Raw genomic sequence first — 26,150 nt, 5'->3', positions numbered from 1 at the left:
GGAGGAATATCAGGCAGGCAAAGTGCCATGAGGCCTTTGAGGGTGTCAAAAAACAGACCAGGGCAAGCCACACCTACCCGGAAGCATTGATGACATCATCACTCCTCCCCAAGAACCAGATGTAGCCATCTTCATCAATAGTCGCTCTATCCCCACTATTGTAAAAGTCCCCACACTCCACTTCAGATGTCTTCTCTGGGCTATTCTGCAAAGAGAACAAAGTGTCTTTGTTGAAGCTTAGAGTTGAGCTTGGGGGTCATGTCTGAGTTTGAATTCTGCACATGGCACCTGGACAAGCCCAAACACTGTGGGCTGCGGCGCCATCTGTGAACACCATTCAGTTGGTATTAAAAAATAACATCTTACTTTTATGCAACTCTCTACCAGAATAAAGTTTCCATTCTGAGCTCTATGCTCAGTGTGTTCATTGCTAGGACGGCTGGGAAGAACAGCAGTAGTAGTGAATCCCCTTTGCCAAGTGCTACCTAATCTGATCATCACAGGAGTCCTATAAGACAGGCACTGTATAACTTAAGCTTTTCTTATGACAGTATAAAACAATGTAAAGTAAGAACATTAATTAGAATAAGAAACAATACCAAGAAACCCCATAGGTCTTTTATCTAGTTTCCTTCAATGGTAATATGTTTCAAATATTCCAATCAGGATACAGACATTGATCCATTCTATGACCTCTCTCAGATTTCGTGTGGTTTATGTGTGTGCGCACACAGATGTTATGAAATTTGATCACAGACAAAATTCCTCATCCTCTTACTATAGCAGCCACTAGCCTGTAGAGCAATGCCACCACAGAGCGTAAGGGACATCTCAAGGCCCTCAAAGATGCAGTGCTAGAGGCTCAGAAGGAGGGGAAGGGATGGGGTAGAGTTCAAATGCATTATGGCAGAAAAAGCTTCCAAAGGTGAGGTAAGTGAAACAAGCTGCTTCACATGATCTCATGGATGTAAATGATACGAAACAGGCAAATTCATAAAATCAGAATGCAGAGGAAAGCTAGCCAGATGCTGGAGCTGGGTGTGCTGTGCATCTGGTACAGGGTTGGAGGGTGTCGATTTTCTGGAGACAGACGATGGTGAGGGTTTTACTCTGTCATGAATTGTTTCCATGCCACTGAGGTGCACATTTGAAAGTGGTGGAGTGAATTTTCTATTCTATTTTACTTCAAAACAAACAACAAAGACCAGGTCTCATTAGAGAAGTCCTTCACTGTGGCTTCCAGGGGGCATTGAGTTCTATGATATGGTTACCAAAACAACTATGTGGATCTTAGTCTTAATTCTCAGAAACAAAACTCAAGGAGGAGAAAAGAAAAGTGAACACACGCAGACATCATGTGCTATAACTAATATATAATACTGAAGTTTGGGGATTGTGGATGTGCACGTGGTTCTCATACCTGCCTATTGCAATTACTTGGGATTTATAAACACACCCGCAGGAACTGCTCCCAGAGGTGGTGGTGTGAAGCCAGTGATAAAGTCAGGCAAGTACTTCGTGGAGAAAGGGGATGGAGCCTGAGGTTAGTTTCAGAGTCTGGTCACCTTTCCATGGTCCTCCTGTAGCCCAAGAAGCCCCTCTTGGGATCACCACTAACCAGGAGGGTCAGAGTTTGTTTGATCAGCAACTTCAGCAGGCTTTCTGATAGTTCAACCCAGCTTTCTGCAGATCTCCTAAAAGATGTAGCTCCTAGACCTGCACTGATCACTTGGCATGGGTAAGATGCGCAACACTTCCAGTTTTCTCTGAGAAGGGACGACTGGGCTTATTGGAGGCTAAGTCTGGTGACACTGAGGTCAATCCTCTTTCTACCCCTTCATTTAGCTCTTAAATCCCAAGTGGGCTTGGACAGAAGGGCTGTGACAATGTACCAAGAGCTTAGATGGGCGTAATGGACTGCATTAGGCTAGAGGGAGGAGACAATTCTAAGAAGCTCAGATTGCAGGGCCACCTGTACACGTTCTTGAGGTTCGGCCGGGTGCTGCGCTGTTACCTCATATCCCACGAAGAGGCCTAGCGGCCTGGTGGGCTTGATCCTGATGCCAATGTATCCTTCCGTGTTGGGCGGGAGGATGTTGCCCTTCTCATCGATGATCTGGAACAAGAAGCCTGTGAATTCCACAGTGTGGGGCTCTTCCAGCCCTCTGCGCCACTGCTTGGCTCATCACAAGACACTTGTAAGGTAATTGGGGCCTACTCATGGAGAAACTGTCAGAAAATAGAATAAAACTCTCAAATTCTTTGAAGTCAGTCAATATGGAACCCAAATCAAGGGGCTCTTTGCTTTATGGGAATGCAGATGTTACTGCTATGTCTCCAAACTGGAAAACAATGTCACCTAAGAGAATTATTTATTTTTCTTTCTCATGCACCATGTGTGATGATTTCTCCATTGGTAGCCAAAGTACCTCTCACCTGAAGCTTACACAGATGTCAGGGGAAACAGGGAACAAGGAGTAGACTGACAGAGGTGATGGTGTGGCTGGCCCTACCACAGGCCATCGCACAAGATTCCAACCCCAGTGAGCTCTAAAGTGCTCCCCATCAGCACCCTGAGACCAGACCTGTATGTCAAAGGGTAAAATGGCCTTCCCTATGGAGCCTCGCTTGACCTTCATTTCCCGGAAGATGGCACAGGTGATCCCCTGTTTACAAAAGAAGACCAAGGTTGGCTAAAGCAAAGCCACAGGCAAGACCTCTGGTAGAGGCCATTGTTAAGAGTAGGATTAAGGTTCAAGACACTGACCCAACTCCATTCAAAGGACACTTGTTATTCCCAGCATGTGCTAGATCTATGCTACATGGACTGTTTGTTTTGGTAAAAACAGCAGACAAGTTTGTGACCAATACCTAAAATATTCAATGTATTATAGGCCCTGAAATAGCAGACATTATTAGCTAGAGGAATGCTAGGAAGTGGCTCCATCCAATCATTAGACTTTAATTGCAAATGTCTGAGGAGATGACCATGAATGAAGTCCTTGAGGTTCACAAGGCGACTGATACTATAAATGCCCTGACGATCTGCAAGCTCAGTGACACTTTGGGATATCATTAAGTGTATGTATGTGTATGTGTGCATGATTGTATGCTTGTGTGTGTGATATATACAGAAACTCCTTGTTTACTCATCTGCTACCACTATAATCTCACTTTAACATGCCTTGCTCTCCTCGACACCCAGATGTGAACTTTGAAAGCCAGCTCTCTTCATGTGGCTACTCTAGGCTGTGAGGGTGGAATTGTCAGTTTTGCTGACAGTGTTCTCTATATTGCAGATGAGACTTTTCTAGCCCACTACCCCCATGGGACAACCCTGGACTAACAATGTCAGGTGTAATGTCTTTTTACATTTTGCCTCACAGTTTCAGCTGATGAGTCTCTCAATGAGTTGATGAACTGTATGTTTTCTTTCTGCAAATTTGGGATAACTTGTCTTTGAACCCCAAAGCCCCCCCACCCCATTGGCTTTCAGTGGTATTGTGCACAAAGAAGACATCAGCACACACTGGGTCATGTTGGCTCACTGGTTGTACTCTGTAGCTGAGCCCACAGCAATGGTGCAGAAGGGGCCTGTACACCTACCGTTTCTGACTGTCCATAGACCTCATGAATGGAAAGGCCTGTCCTTTGCTTCCACTGCTCATATTCCTCAGGCAGCAGGCTCTCTCCACCAGTTGCGCAATGCTCCAGGGTGGGGAACCTGAGACTTAGGGGAAGACAAATATGTCACGCTGTCGATGCTTTGCAGAAAATATAAAACAAGAGCATATAGCTTGTCATTCTGATCATTCAGTGGTCTGTGCTCTCATTTTAAATCTACTTTCTGCCCTTTTACTGATGGTCACAGCCAGACAGATGCCATTCCTCTTGGTAAATCCCTGTTAGTGTTTTCTGGCAGGGAGTGAGTGACGGTGAAGAGGATGGGTTATATCACTGATGTTTTGATTAAGTTTGGATGCTGATGTAGCAAGAGGGAGACAAGAACTCATAAGAGTCATAAGAAGCCACCCTAGAAAACCTTCCTATGTGTCCAAGAGGGACACCTTTATAAACTACAAATGCTAAGGGAAGAGATCCCAAGGGAAGCTAGGTGTAACAGAACTAACTCTACAGCTAACTCTTCTGTGAGGGATGGGCTGTGCTCACTGAGAGCCTTTTCTATTTCTGTGTGAGGGTTGAAAGTCAGGGCTAGAAAAGGGTTGGGCAGAACATTAAGGCAGGTTGGGTCAATTGGAAAGAGAGAGAGAGAGAGAGAGAGAGAGAGAGAGAGAGAGAGAGAGAGAGAGAGAGAGAAAGAGAGAGAGAGATCCAGAAAGGGGGAATTTCGGGCAGAGGTTTACATTAGGGGTATCATGAGGTATGATTGCTCTCCCATTTCCCTCATGGAATGTCCCCAGAGAGTAAAAGAGCCTACAAAATTTTATTCTTTGAAGAAAATGGGAGGGAAATGACTGAGGTTTGATTTAGCTGGCTTAGTTAGGAACCTAGCCACCTGTTGGGGTTTGAGAGGTACTGATATCAGAATATCAGAATATGTATACATAACCAGAGTGTTTAAAGGGCAGATTTCAAGTTAGCTAAAGACCAACCCCAAACTCAGAGAACAAAAATAAAACTATAATACGATAGCTAAAACTTCACATCTGTTGGATTGCAAACTTTAACTGACAGGAACAGATGTGAAAATTATGTGGAACAAGGGAAATCCTTCAGTCTTGACAGAGAGAGTGTACTGTGGTTTAATACTTAGTTTAATACTATGGAAGATATTGAAATTGCTTGTAGCATAACCTAGAAACCTGTGCCCTAGAAAAATGTCAGAAAATATATTTACTGGTACTTGGGTTTCAAGTACCACAGGTAAGTACAGTACTAGTTAACAATATCTCCCAGCCAAAAGCTAACCACATCTCCATTAATGATAGCATGATAAAAGTAATTGTGATACTTATATAGCAATGAAGACAAACTAACTGTAAAAATACACAACACAAATAAATTACAGACACTTGATGTTGGAAAAGGAAGTCAGATGCCACAGAGTAATGTATGATTGTATATATAAAAGTTGAAAGTATGAAAAGCAGACCCATTTTCTTAGGAATATTTCTTACCACCAAGAAAATCACAGCCACTTTATTTAGGGGACACAAGGCACATGAAGCCTCAGAGGCATGGGCAGTTTTTATTTTTTCTGACACGTGAGTGATTGAGTGATTACAAGGGCATTTTTAATAGTTCATCATTTTGTAAATTTTCACCATAGGCAATTTTGTATTTTTGTTTTTGTATGTCACAAATAATAAACCCACATACAAATGAATACATCTATAAAAATGTAAGGCTAAAAGTCCAGGTCTTGATAATTAGACTGATAATTATCAACATACAAACACACACACATACACACTCACAAAGGAAACAAAGGAAAAACAAATCTTGGCACAGCAGAAACATTAAAATCCTACCCAAAGACTGCAGTTACAATCTATTGCTACATACTTGGAGATATTCTTCTGAAGAACCATTCGATACACGGCTGGGGCAGCAAGGCATTGAGTGATAGGGTATTTGAACAGTGTCTGGAAATGAAGAGATAAAGAATTTTGCTTTTGTAGTTAAGGTTAAAAATGTCGGCCAATGATTAGCACTTAGGTTATGATCTCTCCTCCAGGTAAGGCTACTTATTTTGTGGTTATCTTCATACATGCACACTATACATGGATTTCATTCATGGCAGGGGCAAATGCAAAAAAAGCAATTCGATGTTCTTGATAGAATAAAGCTTAGATACTAACAGAAGAGATAAAAAGACATGCGTGATAAGGTAGAAGTCGGTAGGTGTCATGAAAGAATGTAGAGTTCTGTCAAGTACATAGCAGAGGGCATCAGAGGGTTGGATGCTCCAAGGAGCTTATGAAGGAGGTGGCATTAGGAAGATATTAACAGCATGTCTACAGAGAGCTGGGGATGCTCAAAAAGACAGGAGGGTTCACAGGGGGAAATGTCTCAGGAACTAAACAAACATTTTGGTAGAACAGAATAACACCACTTTAGATGCAGAGCAAAGAACAAGAGGTATGTACAGGAAGACTGATGGAGGAACTACAAACCTGAGGATCTAAAGTATTCAATTCTCATTGTTATTCATTAGAGAAGGGGTCAAAAGAATTCCAGATTGGGGATGGAGGTAATCTGAAAGAGTGAGGAGCATCAAAGAGAGCAAGTGCCTGTGGGTGCTTGGTTCCTCTGCAACACTCTCTTTGCCAGTAACGTGAGAACGGTCATGTGTTCCAAGACACTACAATTGAAGCATAGTACTTGGGAGAGTATACTCCAAGTAGTACCTCACTGGAACCAATCAGGTTTGACCTTTTGGCTTCTGTTTGAGCAATGTCTCATGTTCATATCCTCTCTGCAAATCTGAGTTTGACTTACACCAGTGCTCATTGCCTTCATCACAAACAGTGTCATCTCCTTCCCCGAACCCTGCTCCACCCAAAAGGCAACCAGTGTGTATCTGATTTTACTCTAGGTAGATGAGACAAAGTACTGAGATAAATCATAGATTATTTATAACCAGAGATTACATATAGTGAACATCTACTAGGCACCAATCTCCAAAAATGATTCTAACACAGTCATTTAGAATCTTTGTCTTCTGAATGGCCCTTGGCTCTCGGCGACAGAAACTCACTTAGTGGAAACTTCTTAGTGGAAAATAGAATACAGGTGTTCCTAGACTTAGGGTGATGTTGCGTTCTAATAAGCCCATCACGCATTTAAATATGAGAATTAACTTACCTAACTACTCAACCCTAGCTTAGCAACACAGTCTATCTTAGAGCTTCATTTGTTTCTCTTTGTTGGACTACTTTTTCCTGGGTAGATGTGAACAAATTGTGTTTGATGAAACAGACCCTCCCACCCCCACAAAAGATTCAATTCAAGTCCAGCTTGAAGAACTGATGAATTATTGGGTGTACATACAGGGTTATCATTGAGGGGTTACCTAGAGGAATGTGAGTGACCTCTAAATAGCTACATCAACTGGAAAGTCCTACACTGGATGATGGTGACCTCTTGAAGTCGCATAGAAGAAATGTCCCTTCAACTGGCCTTCTACCTCCTACGAATGTACTCTTGCACTTCCTCACACTGTCTGCAGTTGGACAGGATTATATGCAACTTTGGAGGCCCAGGAGAGAGCATGAGGCTATTACTTAAAGCAGGGCTCTGGTGTCCTTTTCCCAACTCCTTTTACCAAGGAATGTGAATAGCCAGATTATACAAGGGTCTCATAAGTGCAGGTAGTCACAGCCGCTCTGATTTTGAGATGCATTGACAATATCATGCCCCTTCATCAAACCCTTTTTAGTCATGGGGTGACTAGGAGTTGAGCTTACTGCGACTGTCCAGCATTGTGAAAGACTATTATTCTGTATTCCAGTAGCTCAGGGGAAGATCTAAGTTGAAAGTTCCATATGCTCCAATGTGGTCTCTATTTATTTATTTATTTATGCTGGATCTTGGAAGGAAAAGACTGGACTCTGCCCAGAGTTTTGATGGCCCCATGTACTACTATCTACTATGTTTACTGGAGAAATGGAAGTGAAATGAGATTGACTTAGAAGGGAAAGAAACTTAGGAACATAACCTTGAGGGACTGAAGGGCTCAAGAGTAGGCTGAGTAAAATTGTAGTGCTTGGTGGACTGTTGGATGGGGAGCGGGCATGTCTTCTAACAGCCCCTAGCAAGAAGGAGCTTAGCTGAGTGAGGTTGGCAGAGACAAAAACATTTTATTTCCAGAACTTGAAGAGTAAATAGCTTTACTTTTATCCTTATACCCAATTTGCAACAGGAGACTAAAAATACATAAAAAATTTTATTAAAAATTCATAAAAGGCCTGCAGATATCCCTGCTCAGGTGAAGACCACACCTGTCAGAACAGGTGAGTAACTCACCTGCCATCTCAACTGCCCCATTTCCTAGATTCAGTTCCCAAAGATCCATCACAAACACCTCACTGCCCTCTCCATGACTGGGTCCCTAACTCCCACCTCCAGAAGACTTCAGGTGCTAAGGTGCAGGCTACACCAGTCAGAAGAACAGGGATTCCCCGTCCTGCCCCCAGATGTCCAGCCCCCAACCTGGCCATACACTTCCTACAGGATCAGAGGTTACACTGGCCCCAGAAACAGAGGCCACAATGACAAGAAGACCAAAGGAAATAAAAACCAAGGAACAAAATACACTTCTGTCTTGGGTAGAGTTTTGTTGCTATGATGAGACAGTATGACTAAGTAACTTTTATAAAAAAACGTTTAGTTAAGACTGGCTTACAGTTTCAGAGGCTCAGTCCTTTATCACCATGGCAGGAAGGATGGCAGTACCCAGGCAGACATGGTGCCAGAGAAGGAGCTGAGAGTTCTACATCTTGATCTGCTGGCTGTCAGAAAGAGGGTCTCCTCCACAATGGGTGGGACATGAACATCAGACCTCAAAGCCTACCCAACAGTGGCACACTTCCTTCAAAAATGCAACACCTATTTCAAGAAGGACACACCTTCTAATCGTGTCACTTCCTGTGGTCCACTCATTCAAACGTATTAGACTATAGGGACCAAACCTATTCAAACCTCCACACCATCCAACAAAGACAAACTCAGAAATCAATACTTGGACCTATAAACATTTCAAACTGAGACACTTAAATACCAGAGTAAGAACACAGTCAACCACCAAGACAATATGGCACCACCAGAGCCCAGCTATCTTACTACAGCAAGCCCTGGATATCCTAACACAGATGAAGCCCAAGAAAACAACTTTAAAACCAACTTCATGAAGATGATAGAGGTCCTGAAAGAGGAAATAAAAAATTCCTTAAAGAAATCGAAGAAAAGAAAAAAAGACATCTAGGACTCTATGAAAAGACCAAATCTGAGAATAACAGAAATAGATTTATTTTTCCAGAGAATATATTTAACAAACTCATAGAAGAAAAGCTTCCTACCCTAAAGAAGGATGTGGCTACAAAGGTACAAGAAGCTTACAGAACACTCCATAGATTGGACCAGAAAAAAAGATCCCCATGCCACATAAACAATAAAAACACTAAATATACAGAACAAAGAAAGAATATTAAAAGTTGCAGGGAGAAAAGGTCAAGAAACATAAAGGCAGATTTATTAGAATTAATACCTGACTTCTCAATAGAGACTTCAGAGCCAGAAGGGCCTGGGCAAATGTTTTGTAGACTCTAAGTCAACATGGATACCAGCATAGACTACTATATGTAGCAAAACTCTCAGGTACCATAGATGGAAAAACAAGATAGTCTATGACAAAGCAAAGTTTAAATGCAAATCTATCCACAAATGTAACTCTACAGAAAAGTACTAGAAGTAAAACTCTAACCCAAGGAAGTTAATTACACCTACAAATAGGCAATAAATAATCTCAAACCAGCAAAACTCAAGGGAAATACACACACACCACTACCAACACCACCACCATCACCACCACTACAACCACCACCACGACCACCACCACCACCACCACCACCAACAACAACAACAACGACAACGACAACAACGACAATAAGAACAACAAAATAACAGGCATTTTTAAAAGGAATTATTTATTTATTTGATGTATATAAATACAGTGTAGCTGTCGTCAGACGCAGTAGAAGAGGGCATCAGATCCCATTACAGATGGGTGTGAGCTACCATGTGGTTGCTAGGATTTGAACTCAGGACCTCTGGAAGAGCAGTCAGTGCTCTTAACCACTGATCCATCTCTCCAGCCCAAAATAACAGGAATTAACAGTCATTGCTCCCTAAAATCTCTCAATATCAGTGAACTCAACTCCACAATAAAAAGATATAAGCTAATACAATGGATACAAACACAGGATCTATCCTTTTGCTGCATACAAGAAATACACCTTAACATCAAAGTTAAAGGCTTGAGAAAAGATTTTACAAGCAAATGGACCCAAGAAGCAAGCTGGTGTAGCCATTTTAATATCTAACAAAATAGGTTTCAAACAAAAATTAACCAAAAGAGTTAGAGAAAGATATTTCATATTAAGCAAAGAAAAAATCCACCAAAATAATGTTTCAAGTCTGAACATTTATGCTTAAATTCAAAGGTACCCAAATTAAAAAAAAATACAAAAGTTTAAACCGCACATTGAACCTCACACATTCATAATGGGAGATTTAAACACACCACTCTCACCATTGGACAGGTCATGCAGACAAAAACTAAATAGAAAAAATAATGGAATTAAAAGAGGTTATGAATGGACCTAACAGATATTCACAGAACATTTCATCCAAGCACAAAAGAATATACCTTCTTCTCAGTACCTCTTGGAACATTCTCACAGATTGATTACTATACTTGGTCACAAAGCAAGTCTCAACAGACATAAGAAAGTGAAAACAACTCCCTTGTATCCTGTCAAACCACCACAGATTAAAGCAGAACTTCAACCACAGAAGCAACAGGAAAGCTCCCCAACTCAAGGGAACCGAACAACTCCCCACTGAGCGACTGTGGGATCAAGGCAGAAATAAAGAAAGAAATTAAAGACTTCCTAGAAGTCAAAGAAAATGAAATCTAAGGGACACATGAAAGTGGTGACTAAGAAGAAAGTTTGTAGCACTAAGTGCTTTAAAAAAGAAATCAGAGATATTTCATACTAGCAACTTAACAACACATCTGAAACTTCTAGAACAAAAAGAAGCAAATACTCTCACGGGAAGTTGCTGGCAGAAAATAATCAAACTGAGAGTTGAAATCAATAAAATAGAAACAAAGAGAGAATTACAAAGAATCAATGAAATGAAGAGTTGGTTCTTTGAGAAAAATCAGCAAAATTGACAGACCCTTATCCAAACTACCCAAAAGGCAGAGAGAATATCTGAATAAACAAAGTAAGAAAAGGGGACACTGAGGAAATACGAAGAGTTGTTAGGTCAGAAACCTGTACTCCACAAAAGTGGAGAATCTAAAACAAATGAGCAATCTTCTCAGTAGATATTACTTACCAAAGGAAATCAAGGTCAGATAAATAGGATGGGGGGTTTTGTGGAGGGCTAACCAAAAAGGGGGATATTATTTGAGATAAAAACAAATAAAATGATTAATAAAAAGAAAAAAGATTAGATAAACAATTTAAATGGACCTAAAGCCCGTAAGGAAATAGAAGCAGAAATTAAAAGTTTCCCAACACCCCACCCCCCCAAATCCAGGGCCAGATGGTTTTAGTGCAGAATTCTACCAGACTTTCACAGAAGAGATATTGCCAATATTCCTTAAATTATTTCACAAAATAGAAAGAGAAGAAACATTGCCAAACTCATTTTATGAGGCCACAGTCACCCTGATATTCAAACCACACAAAGTCTCCACAAAAGCTCAACAAAAAATAAAATTAGAGACCAATTTCCCTCATGAACATTGATGTAAAAATACTCAATGAAAATACTCACAGACCAAATCCAAGAACACATCAAAAAAAAAATCACCCACAACAATCAAGTAGGCTTCATCCTAGAAATGCAAGAATAGTTCAGTAAATGAAAATCTGTCAATGTAATCCACCAAATAAACAAACTGAAAGAAAAAAACTCACATGATCATCTCATTATACACTGAAAAAGGTTTGACAAATTTTAACTCCCCTTCACGAGAAAAGTCTTGGATAGAACAGAGATACAAGGGAATACCTAAACATAATAAATGTCACATACGACAAGCCGATAGCCAATATCAAATTAAATAGAGAAACTCAAAGCAATTACACTAAAATCAGGAATAAGACAAAGCTGTTCACTCTCTACATATCTATTCAATACAGTACTTAAAGTCTTAGCTAGAGCAATAAGACAACTGAGTGAGATCAAGGAGACACGAATTGGACAGGAAGACGTCAAACTATCACTATTTGAAGATAGTATACATAACTGACCCCAAAAATCCTACCAGGGAACTCCTATAGCTGAAAAATACCTTCTTCAAAGCAGCTGAATGCAAAATTAACTAAAAAAAAAGGCTCAATAGACAACCTATTTACAATAGGTTGGGGGAGCATTTTGGAGATGAGGTGAAAACCTGGTGCAATGAAAACTCCATGGTATGTATGAGAGTAACTCACAGTAATTGGGGACACGGAGCCTGAACTGGCCATCTTCCGTAACCAGGCAAGTCCTCAAGTGGAGGGGCTATAACATCAAACCAGTCACAAAACCTTTGACAAATCGTTTGTTCTGCCTGCAGAGTGCTCTGGGACAGAAGCCTTTCATAACCATCATCAGAGAAATCAGAGAGACTTCATCCAGCAACTGATGGGAGCTGATGCAGAGTACCACAGCCGCGTATCAGGTAGAGCTTGACAAGTCCTGTGGAGGAGTGGGAGGAAGGACCAGAGGAACTAGAGGGGTCAGGGAAACTTTCTCATATGTTTCTGCTATTACTAGTAAACTTTCTAATGCCAAGATTGGTTACATACTCCGTTATGTTCTGTACCCTTGGGAACAAATCACAATGGAAGTCCGTAGAACTGTTTTGTATAGTTACCCTTGATAAGCGTAGGCCAAACTACCTACCTGATAGCATTTTCTGCACCTACACATAAGCTTTTGTAAATTGCCCCTGTGATCAACCCCAACATAAGAGAGACACCTGTACCAATAAAGAAACTATTAGGAGTAAGATTTCCATTTTGAGTAGTGGTCTACATGTATGTGGGTAACTGACATCCTGGTTGGCAAGATATGAATATTAGACAAGTCCCATGCTGGTAGATAAGTTAGAACATGAATATTAGATAAGGCAAATCCCCGGCCACAGTTGAATATCCTAGCCAATGGGAGTAGGATGAGTGTACAACGAAGACATGAGCCAAACTTAATCTGCTTGCTGTTCACGCTTAACTCAGTCTTTTTTTTTATTGGATATTTTCTTTATTCACATTTCAAATGTTATCCCCTTTCCCAGAAACCCCCTAGCCCATTCCTCCTCCCCCTGCCTCCCTACCACTCCACCCACTCCCTTCAGCCTCCCCGCCCTGGCATTCCCCTACACTGGGGCATCACGCTTTCAAAGGACCAAGGGCTTCTCCTCCAATTATTGCCTTGTACAAAGCTCAAGTCCAAGTGGATTAAGGACCTCAACATAAAACCAGATTCATTGAAACTAACAGAAGAGAAAGTGGGGAAGAAGAGCCTTGAACACATGGGCACAGGGGAAAATTTCCTGAACAGAACACCAATGGCTTACGCTCTAAGATCAACAATAGACAAATTGGATCTCATAAAATTGCAAAGCTTCTGTAAGGCAAAGGACACTGTCAACAGGACAAAACAGCAACCAACAGATTGGGAAAAGATCTTTACCAATCCTACATCCGACAGAGGGTTAATATCCAATATATGCAAAGAACCCAAGTTAGACTCCAGAGAATCAAATAACCCTATTAAAAATGGGGTATAGAACTAAACAAAGCATTCTCAACTGAGGAGTATTGAATGGCTGAGAAGCAGCTAAAGAAATGTTCAACATCCTTAGTCAGGGAAATGCAAATCAAAACAACCCTGAGATTCCACCTCACACCAGTCAGAATGACTAAGATCAAAAACTCAGGTGACAACAGATGCTGGAAAGGATGTGGAGAAAGAAGAACATTCCTCCATTGTTGGTGGGATGGGAAGCTGGTACAACCACTGTGGAAATCAGTCTGGAGGTTCCTCAGAAAATTGGACTACCTGAGGACCCAGTTATACCACTCATGGGCATATACCCAAAAGATGCTCCTTAACTCAGTCTTAACTCAGGGATTTCTAAACTAGTGTTGCTCTTAAAAGCCCTGCATCTGCAGCTAGGACATGAACACTGGTGGAAAAAGGCCCCACTTCTGGCAGTGAATCAAGGTGACAGCAAGCAATAGGCTTCTTAATCATCAGTATAAGTTTCTCTTAAAGGGACACCACAAGCTTCTCAGTTTCTCGGTAAGAAAGCTGATGGCTAATCCTGCAAAAATTTCTGTGCCCATGAGAACTGGGTTCAACAGGTAGCCAGGTGCTCCTCCCTTAAAATTACAACTGGAGAAATAAGAAAAAAATTGTCTGTATATTTTAAATGTATATGGTCAGTGCATCTTTATTTCTGACCAGTCTTAAATGTGTAAGTTTACTATGTTCTACATGTCTTGGTTATAGGTGATCAGCTTATAAGTTACTGGGTATGGTTTTCATAGCACCCTTCCACCATCTTTGGCTCTTTCAATCTGGCCTGGTTAGATTTTTCTCAGTTTGACACAGATTAAGGTTTTCTGGAAATAGGAAAGCTCAGTTGAAAAAAATGTCTCCATTAGATTGGGCTATAACAAGTCTGTGAAGGCATTTTCTTGATTAGTCATTGGCACAGGAGTGTCCAGACCACTTTGGGTGGTTCCAAACCTGAGCATGCAGTTCTGGTTTGTAAAACACAGCAGGCTGAGCAAGCCATGGGGAGCAATCAGGGTGCCTCCATCGTCTCTGCTTCAGTTACTGCCTCCAAGTTCCTAACTTAAGTTTCTTCCCTGTCTTCCTTTCACGATGGGTTGTGAACAGAATGTGTAAGCCAAAGAAACCGTGGTGTTTTATCACAACAATGTAAGGCAATTAAGAAGGTAGTCATTTTATCTTCTTTTCCATGATGATCTCTGAGCTGTGTGTGTGTTATAGATGTTCCATCTAGGACTGAAGACTTCATGATATTTTTATTTTCCACATTCTGACCAGTTGTGAGTCTCTGTAGCAATGGCCCTACATCTATCATTCACTGGCAGGATTAATTGGACTCAGTGGGTTTACAACAAAAGAGTATACATGGTTGAAAGCAAGAAGTGGTGAAGGACATTGGAGTGGAGGCAGTGGGGCAAGGATTTGACCAAAATACATTGTATACATGTACGATATTATCAAGCAATAAATAAAAATATATTTTATAAATTTCCTTGACAGATAAGGAAACTAAGGCTGTGATTAACGACTAACATGCTAATCAATATCAAAGGTGGAATAAAAGGCTAGATTGTCAGATTCCAATGGCTTATTTTGAACATTTTATTATAATGAGTGATACTCTAACCCCTACTCCCACATATCCACACCTGCTACATGGCCCAGCAGAGCTAGGAACCAGGAATTTGGGCTTAGCCTCATTGCTTTACTTTCTCAACATCCATATTATGGGTTTCCTACCCATAAAGCATGATCCATAGATCTGAGGAGTAGCCCATAAAGATGCATCTATACCAGCTCACATTATGATCCAGTCCTGATACCATGACTCCGATTCAGGTTCCCACAAGGTGAAAAGTTCAGAACCAGAGTCACTTTAATTATTCAGCCTTCTTGGCTTTAACTGAATCTTTCTCAGCTGAGGCCAGCTTTAGGAAGCACCCATTTCCTCTAAGAGGATTTTGATTCCAGGAAGTGGGTCTTCTTACCTCTACAATGACTTTGGGGTCAAACTGAGGGAGGTTGTGAACGAAGACTGTAGCACCTGCTGTCCAGGGTTCGAGCAGGCATCCCACAGTAGCCAGAATCCATCCTGGGTCTGACATGCACCAAATGACATCAGATGTCTTCAGCTTCAAAAATTTTCTGCTAACTCAAAAAAAACCCCAATGACCTCAGTTGCGGCACTATGGGAGCTATGTTAGCAGGGGTCATGGAGACATTTTCAGCCAAGGAAGCAACCTTCCCATTCATTTTAAGTGATTTGTATGGGGGCTTCCAAACACCAAAGATTTCCCACTGTGTCGTACTTCCTCAACACAAGTCACTGAAATTAATTGCCTGCTAGCAAAGCTGGGGCAGAGTCCTCTGCTGCTGTCTTGCTGTGTCTGGATCAGTCACTGATATAAGACTTGCTGATTCTGGAAGCATCCATACAGCAGAAACAGTGGTGATATGGCGTGGCGAAAAACTAACATAACCAGAAGTGATTGAAGCCTAACCTTGGACTGTTCTAGGTCATGAGCCAATAAGTCTCCTATTTGCACTTGGGGTTAAAGGGTTTGGACTTTCCATTGTTTGCAATGAGGAGGCAATTAGTCAAAGGGTAATTGGCAGAAGATGAAAAGGAGGAGGTTCTTGCTTATCTGCCTTCTCTTGCTCCTATGTTGGTTAATAAGCGAGAGAATGATGCTCAGTCTGTTCTCAATATTACCAGTTGGAGAGGAAGAGGGTAAGGAGTGGAGGTGATGGGCTTAACATTATTGAAATGATTCACCAAGACTTAGTTTTAGCCCCACACCTCACCTCACTTCTCTCCTTCTCCCTCTCCCTCTCTCCCTGCCTCCTCTTCCTTCTCTCTCTCTCTCTCTCTCTCTCTCTCTCTCTCTCTCTCTCTGTGTGTGTGTGTGTGTGTGTGTGTGTGTGTGTGTGTGTGTGTGTGTGTATGTGTGTTGAAACAGAGTTTTTTTGTGTAGCCTTGGTTGTCCTGGATGTCATTCTGTAGACCAGGCTGGCCTCAAACTTACGAAGAGCTACCTGCATCTGTCTCTCAATTACAGAGATGAAAGGCATTTGCCACCACTGCCCAGCCACCTCCATATATATTTTTTTCAGGTCAGACCTGATGATGTAGACTCATTAGTGAGAAATGCCAAGTATATTTTTTCCCATAAAAGAGAGGGAGGAGGGTTCTCAGTGCAGGTGACACTTAGAGAACATTTTGTCTTTCATCCACTCTCAGAGACACAGTGACTTATCACTTTGGTGGCTTGTAAAATGCCTTCCTATGAGAGTGCCCAGCAGAACCAGAGGAATCTTGGTGTCACCCTGAGTCCATGTCAGGTAGCATTTCAGGTCTCTGACTTTCATCTCTCAGACCCCCATAGGCTAAAGCAGAGAACAGAAGCAGGAAAGGAGATGGAGACACTTCGATTCAGAGTGCCATCACCTCAAAATGCACGTGAGTACACACCCCTTGCCTCCGAGCTGGGGCCCAGCCTTTAAATAAGTGTTCTTTCCCTACCATGAAGGCACAGAAGACCGGAAAGCAAGTCCTTGGTTGTGCTTTGCCATCTTGGGGTAACCTGTGGTCCCGCTGGTGAAGAAGATGACCATGGGGTCCTTCATCTTTGACTTAACACAGGTATGGTCTGGGGATGCTGATCTGCAGAGAGATTCATGGCAAAGGAAGTAAAAACCACACTATTGCTTTCCCATCTTCTGCTGATGCAACAACGTCCATGAAGTATCAAGTAGGGAACCTGGAGATCTGCATGGCTGGAGGACGAGCAGTAGACATTTCCCACTGTCTGGGATGATTTGGACAAAGGGCCTGGTGTGTCTTTAATAGAAAAATTTGAAAATATATATGGACAAAGGCATTACATAACACTTAGCTAGTACTGTCTCTACCGTGGCACCACTTAAAGTGAGTTGGAAATGGGAACTTATTGGACGCTCCCATCAGCTCTGGGTAGGACAGGGGAAGCTTCATCCTTCTGATCTGCTTGTTCTCAGGAGCATCTTCCCAAAGGGTGCCCTGAGCCTTTTCTAATTGTTTTTTCCCCTGAAAATAAGCTTGTGCCAGCTGCTTATCATTGAGGAACACCAGTATTGCTGGCCTTCCTAAGCAAGTCATGGCATCACACCAACTGGGTAATCTGACTGATTTCCCAAACATTTTCTTGATCTTAAACTGCTTTCAGTAAAGTCTCTGACTTTATGAAAGGCTACTTGGCTTTACTATTGAAACAAATGGCTTCAGAAATGGAAACATTGCTTCTAGGAGACAATCCTTGCACTGTTCCTGCCTATGCTGTGATTATTGTTGGATATGTCTGAGTCTGAACATTAACAGAAGTTTTTCCTACAGGGGTGAGGGAGAGAATCTTCAGTCCTATTCTAGGCTTGCTGGTAATGTGTCCCCAAAGGTACTCAGGAGATAGGAGATAGTGACCCCCAGGGTTGCTATTCTGCTATCCCAGTGAAATTAGAAATTTAGTTTCTTATTCTTATTCTTGTTTGATTTTTTTAGAAATGGTCTCAAGGTGTAGCTCTGGCTGTCCTGGAACTTGTTTTGTAGACTAGTCCTACTGTGAACTCGCGGAGATCCACGTGTCCCTGCTTCCCGAGTGCTCGGATTAAAGTTGTACATTACCACACCGCTCAAGTTGCTTTGAAGCTTCCCATTTCACCTCGAAAACTCATTTTCATAAAACTTCTTCATATATGCATCTTATATGTAAAAAGGTTCTTTGTCTACATGGAGTATGCAATACACTTGTTTTTAACAACACTCCTTCGCTCAGCCTCTAGGATAAATGGACTTTAATGACAAAAACATGGAAGTTCAGCTTCTTGGCTTTTCAGACAAGGGACCAAGGGCCAAGGAAATCAAGGAGCAAGAAGCCCAGGGTTATACAGCAAATGGATGCCATGGCTAGGAAGAGAGTTTCTAGCATCCAGTGTAAAATCCTCTTGTACTGGCTACTCGCTTCCCGGTACTTGGAAGTAGATGGTTCCTCCCCTATTCTATATTCAGAAACCACACTTATCAGACTGGAAACTCACCTAAGCAGTGTCCGGAAGTTAAGCCACCCTTCATGGTTGTGATCAGACACCACTATCTTGGTTTTCAGACCAGGACACTCAGAAGCCACAGATTCCACCTCTGGAACAAGGCTGTCTGTGGTCACAATGGCTTTGGCTTGAGACATTTGTATTCGGTAGAGAATATCCTTGGCTTTCATTTGGGCAGTCCCAGGAATGAAGATGACTCCTGGGGGTGAGAAAGGATGGCTTGCTTTCACATCCATGTGCTTAGTCCTGGCTCATCTGCTGAAAATTCCCACAATGCTGTGCCAAGTATGGCCTACCAATCATCTACACCATGGGGGGGAAGAGAGTCTTGTATCCTGTGCCAAATCTTATCCTCATAATAGCACATTCATAATTGGAATCTTAATATCTCCAACTGATTGCTACAAACATAAGAATTGTGGGCTCTTCCTTATTTCTTTCTACACTAGATGAGTCCAAACAGGGGCTAGATGGGCCTGAGGTTGCACACATTAGACCAGATTATGTAGTAGGAGCTATGCAGATAGCGTTGCTGACATTCAGGGTGACTGGTTTCATCTCAGTACTCGCTGCTCCATTTCCTCTTCTTCCCCATTAGCCTCTTGAAGTCATCTAGAATATCCTCTGTTTCTTTTACCTCAGGTTTAGCCACATTGTCCTCTGTATGTTCCTCTATGTTATCTTTATCAATACCAGCATAACTACCACCAGTGGGTTAAAGCACGGCTGCTCCACTAAAATCACATTCTTACTAGATGCCCTGTCCTGAATTCCCTTCTACTTCAAGTCCATAATGCACAGCCCATTTCCCTCCGCATCTCTTCTCTGCAGAAACACCAGTGCCCTCTGTCTCTAGGAAGACACCGTACTCCCTATCCTAACATTGAGGGCACCTCCCACTCTTTATCTGCCTTTCTTTCTCTTTATTTATCTCTTTCAAAATGGCTGTGTGTATGCATATGTGTGTGTGTGTGTGTGTGTGTGTGTGTGTGTGTGTGTGCGTGCTAGTTCTGACTAGGACTCTTTGCACGTGGGGAACCCATTATTGGACCACCTTTCTTTGCTTACAGTCTTCATTTTATTAAATTTTATTTTTCTTAGATATTTTATGTATTTACATTTCAAATGTTATCCCTTTCCCCCGTCTCCTGTAGTTCTTCCCCCCTCCCCCTACTTCTATGAGGGTGCTCCCACTCCCACTCAACCACTCAATGCCCTGGCATTCCCCTATATTGGGGGAACTAGTTTTTGCAGGACCAAGGGCTTTTCTTCCTATTGATGCTGGACAATGCCATCCTCTGCTCCATATGTAGCTGGAGTCATGGGTCCCTCCATGTGTACTCATTGGTTGGTGGTTTAGTCCCTGGGAGCTCTGGTGGGGTCTGGTTGGTTGATATCATTGTTCTCCCTATCCTTAGGCAAATGGAGGAAACTAGAAAATATCCTCCTGAGTGAGGTAACTTAGTCACAGAAGAACACACACATGATATACACTCACTGGTAAATGGATATTAGCCCAAAAGCTTGGAATACCTAAGAAAAAAAATCACAGATCATATGAAGCTCAAGAAGAAGGAAGACCAAAATGTGGATGCTCCATTCCTTCTTAGAAGGGGGAACAAAATACTTATGGAAAGAAATACAGGGACAAAGAGTGGAGCAGGGACTGAAGAAAAGGTCATCCAGAGACTGCCCAGCCTGGGGATCCATCCCTTATGCAGCCACCAAACCGTCACTATTACTGATGCCAAGAAGTGCTTGCTGGCTCTGCCAGAACCCTACTGATACATATGAGGATGCCTGCAGCTAACCATTGGACTGAACAAGGTGACCCCAATGGAGGAGTTAGAGAAAAGATGGAAGGAACTGAAAGGGTTTGATTGTAGCCTTCTTTAATTCTGCACACCTCAGAGAACTCAGCTGTATAGCCCTGGGCTTCCCATTATCCATTTCTTGGTTATAGAAGCCTAGTTTTTCTTCTCTATGTTCTCTTTGCCTGTGCTATTAGTTCTTGGTTCCATATTGTACTCTATTAAAGGGAAGGAAAAAGAAAGGAAGGGAAGGAATCAGGAATGGAGGGCAAGAGAGAAAAAAGACATGTTACAGAATATGTATGCCAAGATGAGGTGATTGCAAGAACAGAATCGATGAGTTCTGCCACAGTCTGCATATGAAACACCCCCTAAAAGGCTCATAAGTTAAAGGCTGGATCCCCAGCTGGTAGATGATAGGTGTTGAAAGGTGCTCAGATGACAAGGCCTGTGAGCTAATGAACAGACTAACCTATAGAGGAACTCATAATTGGATGAACTGCTGTGGGGGGGCTCTTTGTTGAAGTGAGTCATTAAAGTTTATCATGTTCCTCATCTCTTCCTGATTCTTGTGTTTTGTTTCCTCTTTCCATGAGTTGGCCACAATACTTTGTTCTACCAAATGTACCCATGATGCTCTGCCTTAGGCAGCAATGGAGTCAGGCAGCCATGGGCTGAAATCATGAGACATGGCAACCATTTTTGCCTTTAGACTGATGATTCCTCAACTATTGGTCACAGTAATGAAAGCCTGAAATACAAAGCCCCATGCGAACTCTGAATTGTACATAAATGTGGATATGTAACTGTAAAAGGAAGGGAAATCTCTACATGTGATTTTTAATTAAAAACATGTTAATGTTATGATACAAATGGAAGACCTACCTTTAAGGCCACTATAGTAGCACTCGATGCAGTTAAGAGCTATTCATGGAGAGACTAATCATATAAAAGTCTACTGAGGAAAAGAGGGTCACAGCATCATTCGGGAAAGCAGGTGGATACTGCCTGACTTAAGTGATGAAATATCCTAGTGCAGGGAGAAGCACACTCCACACACTCTGTCATGCGCACTGAGGAAGGCATAGCCTTGCTTTGTAGGACTGCAGTCAAACGCAGCTCAGTGGAGAAGAACTACAAAGGAAGAATCATAAATCCAAAGATTGAGCTATATTCTGCAAAACTGTCTCAGATGCTTCAAAAATGTCATTGCCATGCAGAAAAGTCTGAAGCATTAAAGGAAATGGAGCAGATCTGAATACTACATATAGTGCACAATTCTCAGTTGGAGAATCTGCTCTAAAATCACATCCTTACTAGATACCCTGTTCTGAATCTCCCTACCACCTTATGTCCATAAAACTCAGGCCATCCCCCCCCCCCCCACATCTCTTCTCTGTATTAAAGAGAAACTGTCTCTAAAGGATATTGTTTGGATAATTGGAGAAAGTTTGTCATTAGTGTATGGGCAACTATAATGCACTGAAGCTAGCCGCGTCACAACTCCCCCATGAGTTTGTGAAGGGAACATCTTGGGTTTTGGCAGAGTTTTATGTTCCTGTACTCACAGGTAGTTGCCTGGTACTTGTAGGCTTCACAATATCCACAACGGATTCTCAGAGAGGACAGGAGGGGTGCATGACATTATGCTGAGAGCATATTAATTCCAGAGTGTTAGGGGCAGAGAAAGTAGGTGTGTGAACACATGCAAGTGGGAGAAAGACAGACTTGAAGAATAAGGAAGATATGAAAAAGAGACAATGTTCTGTCTCCAACAGAGCTGCCTACCCTCAGAGGGAGGGAGAGAGGCTTCCTCTGTGGTTCCAGCATAGAAGCCAATACCGGAGTTCCAGAGCTTCATCTGTATATGCTAGGCTGCATCCAGAACACCTACCGTCCCAGCACTGAGGTTCGATGGGTCCTGTGTATGAATCACTGACCTGTTCGAATGCAGCCCACTGTCACCAGCCACCACTCCGGCACTCGAGGCAGAATCAAGGCCAGGCGATCTCCATGCTGCAGGCCACAAGTCTGCTCAAAGACGTTGGCAGCACGGCGGCTGAGGTCCCTCAGCTCCCTGAAGCTCCACTTTATTTCATCTCCTTGGTCATTCACCCACCATAAGGCTGGACCTGGTCCTCTCTTGCCCTCCTAGTTAAGATTAGAGACCAAGGATCATTTCTGCTTTCAAAGGAGAGGACAAGTCACTTCCATAGTCACATTCCAGGGTCAGTTCAGTACAGTGAGGTCCCATTTTAATACACTGACAAACTCCAGAGAAATAGGGAACGAATTAGGGATTACCCCTAAGGCACATGTGACAAATACTCTTCAAGCATTCCACTGAAGGCAAACAATTCTGCTTCTCCTTTTGTCTGTCCTAGGTTCATTTAGACAGTGATTTTTTCTCTTTACCTCAGTTTTTCCATTTATCAAATGGGAACAAACAGCAGTAAACTTCAAATAAATAAATAAACCATATTAACAGTGTCTGGCACAAAGTAGTTGCTCAATAAAATGGTATCATTACAAAAGGAAAGAGGCTAAAGTCATGGCTAAATGTTTAGGTAACATTTTAAAATTAAGGTATAACTAGTGGTTAGCATATGAACACAGAATAGAAGGAACCTACTGGTCCTTGTTTCCTCTCAGAAATACCAAACAATAACAGATTGGCCAAAGTAGATTGGTGAGAACCCTAGAAATCAGTGAAGGCCTTACGACATTTTAGCAACACTCAGAATGGAGGGCAGTTTGTATCATTCTTTCTGCCCTTGTTCTTATGCCTGCAAGCAGCCCAATCAAGGGGAAGCCATTCCAAGCTCACGGAAAAGGCTGGAATTTGTTTTCAGGGTCCTGGCCTATTCAGGAGACACTGGATGAACTGATTCCTCTCTTGCATGGTTTGAAGGTCACAAGGGAATACCATCACAGTTTGACTCTCAGGTTGTCGATCTCTGTGTGGGTAGTAGATCTGTGGTGTTAAAGATTGATGGGCACCTATGGCCAAGAGAAGATACAGCAAGGAACATAAGAGAACTGCCAAGGTCACATGAAGAAGCACAAGTGAATTTCTGAAAGGGAACTGGGGTTAGTAACAGTTGCCATGTAAATGCAAAAACTGGCACAGTAGAGAGGACACAGATAGTACCAGGGAAGGCAAATGTCAGAAAGGCTTCAAATGACGTCAAGCCATCACCTAGCCACATTAGCAACTGTCTTCCTTCATGAATGAAAAAGGGGGGCTTCGTCCCCCACATGTCCAACATTCAGTCAATTACCACAGCCATACAAAAACAAACAAATAAACAAAGACAAGAAAGATACCATTTATTCAAAGGGACAAAATAGATCTCCCAAACAGACACACAAAGTGTATGGACTTTGTCTATTAGACAATGGCTTTTTTGTTTTTGTTTTTAATATCTGTGTTAAATTTGTTCAAACAGCTAAAGAAAAACACAAAAATTGAAAGGAGATCAGAAACACTCCAAATGAATTCAATGGCATTATCAATAGAGGGGTAACCTTCTAAAAGAGAGCTATGTTAAAATCTAGGACCCAGAGTAGAGGAATTGAGTAAGCATGCAGTAGAGGGGCCTACCAGGAGCTCCGACAGGCATAATGAACAATAGGGTGAAGGGGAGTGTAGGTCATTTGAAAGTGTTGCTCATGAAGAGCAAGAATGAAGAACCACCCAGGGTTTCCACACCCAAGTACACCGTCTGGGAGTCTCAGGAGAAGACACAGCCGTTCAGCTTATCTGAAGAAACAATGGCCCCAAACTGATGAGTTTAAGGAAAGACCTATATAATCTAATACAAACAGTCCAACAACTCCAGGGGAAGCCCAAAGAGGCCTGTGGGAGTTGTAATTAATGAATGAAAGCTGGAGGCACAGGACTGATCTCATGGTGTCCAATACTAAGGGACGCTCAAGGAGACTGTCATCAAGTTCTCAGCAGATGTTTACAAGGGGAGAGGACATGAGATCATATATTTGAAGTGCAGAGGGGGAGGGGGAGGAGGGAGTCCCAACAACAACTAATTAACATTTTTTTCAAATGTGAGGGAGTAATTGAGATATTCTCAGACAGTCCAAACAGGAGGGGTCCATCAACTCCAGGCCTGCTTTACAAGATATTCTTTGAAATGGAAGGAACTGAACATTAACAAACAGGAAAACAGATTGTTTTCTTATTAACATGGAGACACTTGTAAGACTATGATACCATTATCGTTATAGTTTTGGCTTGTGACTTCACCTCTTATTTAAAATAATGCCATATAATTATTTGTGTGTGTGTGTGTGTGTGTGTGTGTGTGTGTGTGTGTGTGTGTGCGCTTGGTGAGCCCGCTTGGGTGATTATAGTTGTGCATGCTACAGCATGCACATGAATTTCAGAGAACAGCTTTCGGGACTGGATGCTCTTCTACCATGTGGATCCCGAGAACTTGACTCTGGTTGTTAGGTTTGGCAGCAACAGGCACCTTTACCTGGTGAGTCATCTCACTGACCTCTACTTTTATTCTTTAGTTATATTTAAAAGACAATGATAAAGCCACGTGAAAGTGTGCACAAAAGGACTAGAATTTGAGATATCAGGAATATAAGGTTGGGGTCGAATGGGCAGAGCTGTGGACACAGAGGGTCTCCAGTGTGGTTGAGGCCAAGCTGGTCAAAGTTAAAAATAGACTGTTCTTGCTATAAAATATTATATGCAGCTTTCATGGTAAGCACAAGGAAAATATCTATAGAATACACATGAAAGAAATGGGGAAAAGGACATGAGTGTTGTCACGGAACACTCAATTAACATAAAGTAACGGCTTGAAGAAAGGAACAGAAAATGGCAGGGAAAATGGAGCTTTGGGTATCTCATTTACTGTCCTGTCCCCATGCTGGGTATCGATCAAGTTTTAATTCTATGAATGGACAAATGAGTGCAGTGTGCAAGATATAGAATAAAAAGCAAACTGATGGGGATGTGGCTGCTTCTGGACTCCAAGTCTGACCCTAACAACTGTAAGTATAACTGTAATCATAACTATCTAACTAACTATGTATCGCAATGGTAACCCTAACTATAGCTCACTAACGAAATGCATGCATAGACGCACTGTCGGTTTTGGGCAGTGCTCTTGATTGGATCACAGATCAGTCTCTGAGCGGTGCTTGCTAGTGACTCACAAGAGATGCTGCAGAAAGCAGAGGCTTCACAGGAGTGCTGACAAGGAGTGCTAACTCACCCCATGAGTGTCTACTAATAGGCTATTACCTGTGAGGCTCCAAAGGCCTCCTGGGGTAATGGTGAATGGGTCTGAATTTGTGATCTTGGTGAATGGGTCTGAATTTGTGATCTTGAGTGAAGCAATTAGAAATGTTGACACAGACAGATCCAAGCTGTTTGAATATTAACAGGATAGGAGAGCTTGTAAATGAGACGGGGGGTTGGAGATACAGATGAAATGGCAATGGCCGATTATGATGTTATGAAATCCAGCCATCCTGGACTTTCCTACAGGATGACTTACTCGGTTGTCAATCCCATAAGCTGGTGTGTGAGCTGACTAATGAGACATTAATGGAGAAAACATGGAGCAGGCTAACACCACTGTCTCTATCACCATGTTCTCCTTTTCCAACATAGATCATGCTTCCAATGTCCATGTATGGTCAGGGCAATGAAGAAAGCCCATTTCTCTCTGAGGCAGA

The 26,150-nt window shown here is 42.2% G+C and overlaps 2 protein-coding genes across 3 annotated transcripts in view; one reads left to right on the top strand and one right to left on the bottom strand.

The window, feature by feature from the left end:
- The window catches only part of Pdilt (protein disulfide isomerase-like, testis expressed), a 294,014-nt gene that overhangs the window by 114,214 nt on the left and 153,650 nt on the right, over positions 1 to 26,150 (top strand). The window lies entirely within an intron of this gene.
- The window catches only part of Acsm1 (acyl-CoA synthetase medium-chain family member 1), a 34,846-nt gene that overhangs the window by 3,286 nt on the left and 5,410 nt on the right, over positions 1 to 26,150 (bottom strand). The window contains exons 3-11 of one of the 2 annotated variants that reach the window (NM_001108502.2): positions 22,376 to 22,586; positions 18,616 to 18,823; positions 17,069 to 17,209; positions 15,534 to 15,693; positions 5,527 to 5,606; positions 3,607 to 3,730; positions 2,586 to 2,666; positions 2,015 to 2,116; positions 78 to 205 (exon numbers count right to left, since the gene is read on the bottom strand). In NM_001108502.2, coding sequence (NP_001101972.2) covers positions 78 to 205; positions 2,015 to 2,116; positions 2,586 to 2,666; positions 3,607 to 3,730; positions 5,527 to 5,606; positions 15,534 to 15,693; positions 17,069 to 17,209; positions 18,616 to 18,823; positions 22,376 to 22,586 — 1,235 coding nt within the window. The remainder of the gene's footprint in view (positions 1 to 77; positions 206 to 2,014; positions 2,117 to 2,585; positions 2,667 to 3,606; positions 3,731 to 5,526; positions 5,607 to 15,533; positions 15,694 to 17,068; positions 17,210 to 18,615; positions 18,824 to 22,375; positions 22,587 to 26,150) is intronic. The other variant, XM_063267601.1, reaches the window with a different exon arrangement.

Source organism: Rattus norvegicus, chromosome 1 (genome assembly GCF_036323735.1).
Source record: "Rattus norvegicus strain BN/NHsdMcwi chromosome 1, GRCr8, whole genome shotgun sequence".
Lineage (NCBI taxonomy): Eukaryota > Metazoa > Chordata > Mammalia > Rodentia > Muridae > Rattus > Rattus norvegicus.
Note: the sequence above shows the minus strand (reverse complement) of the source record. Positions and strands in the feature narration are given on the sequence as shown.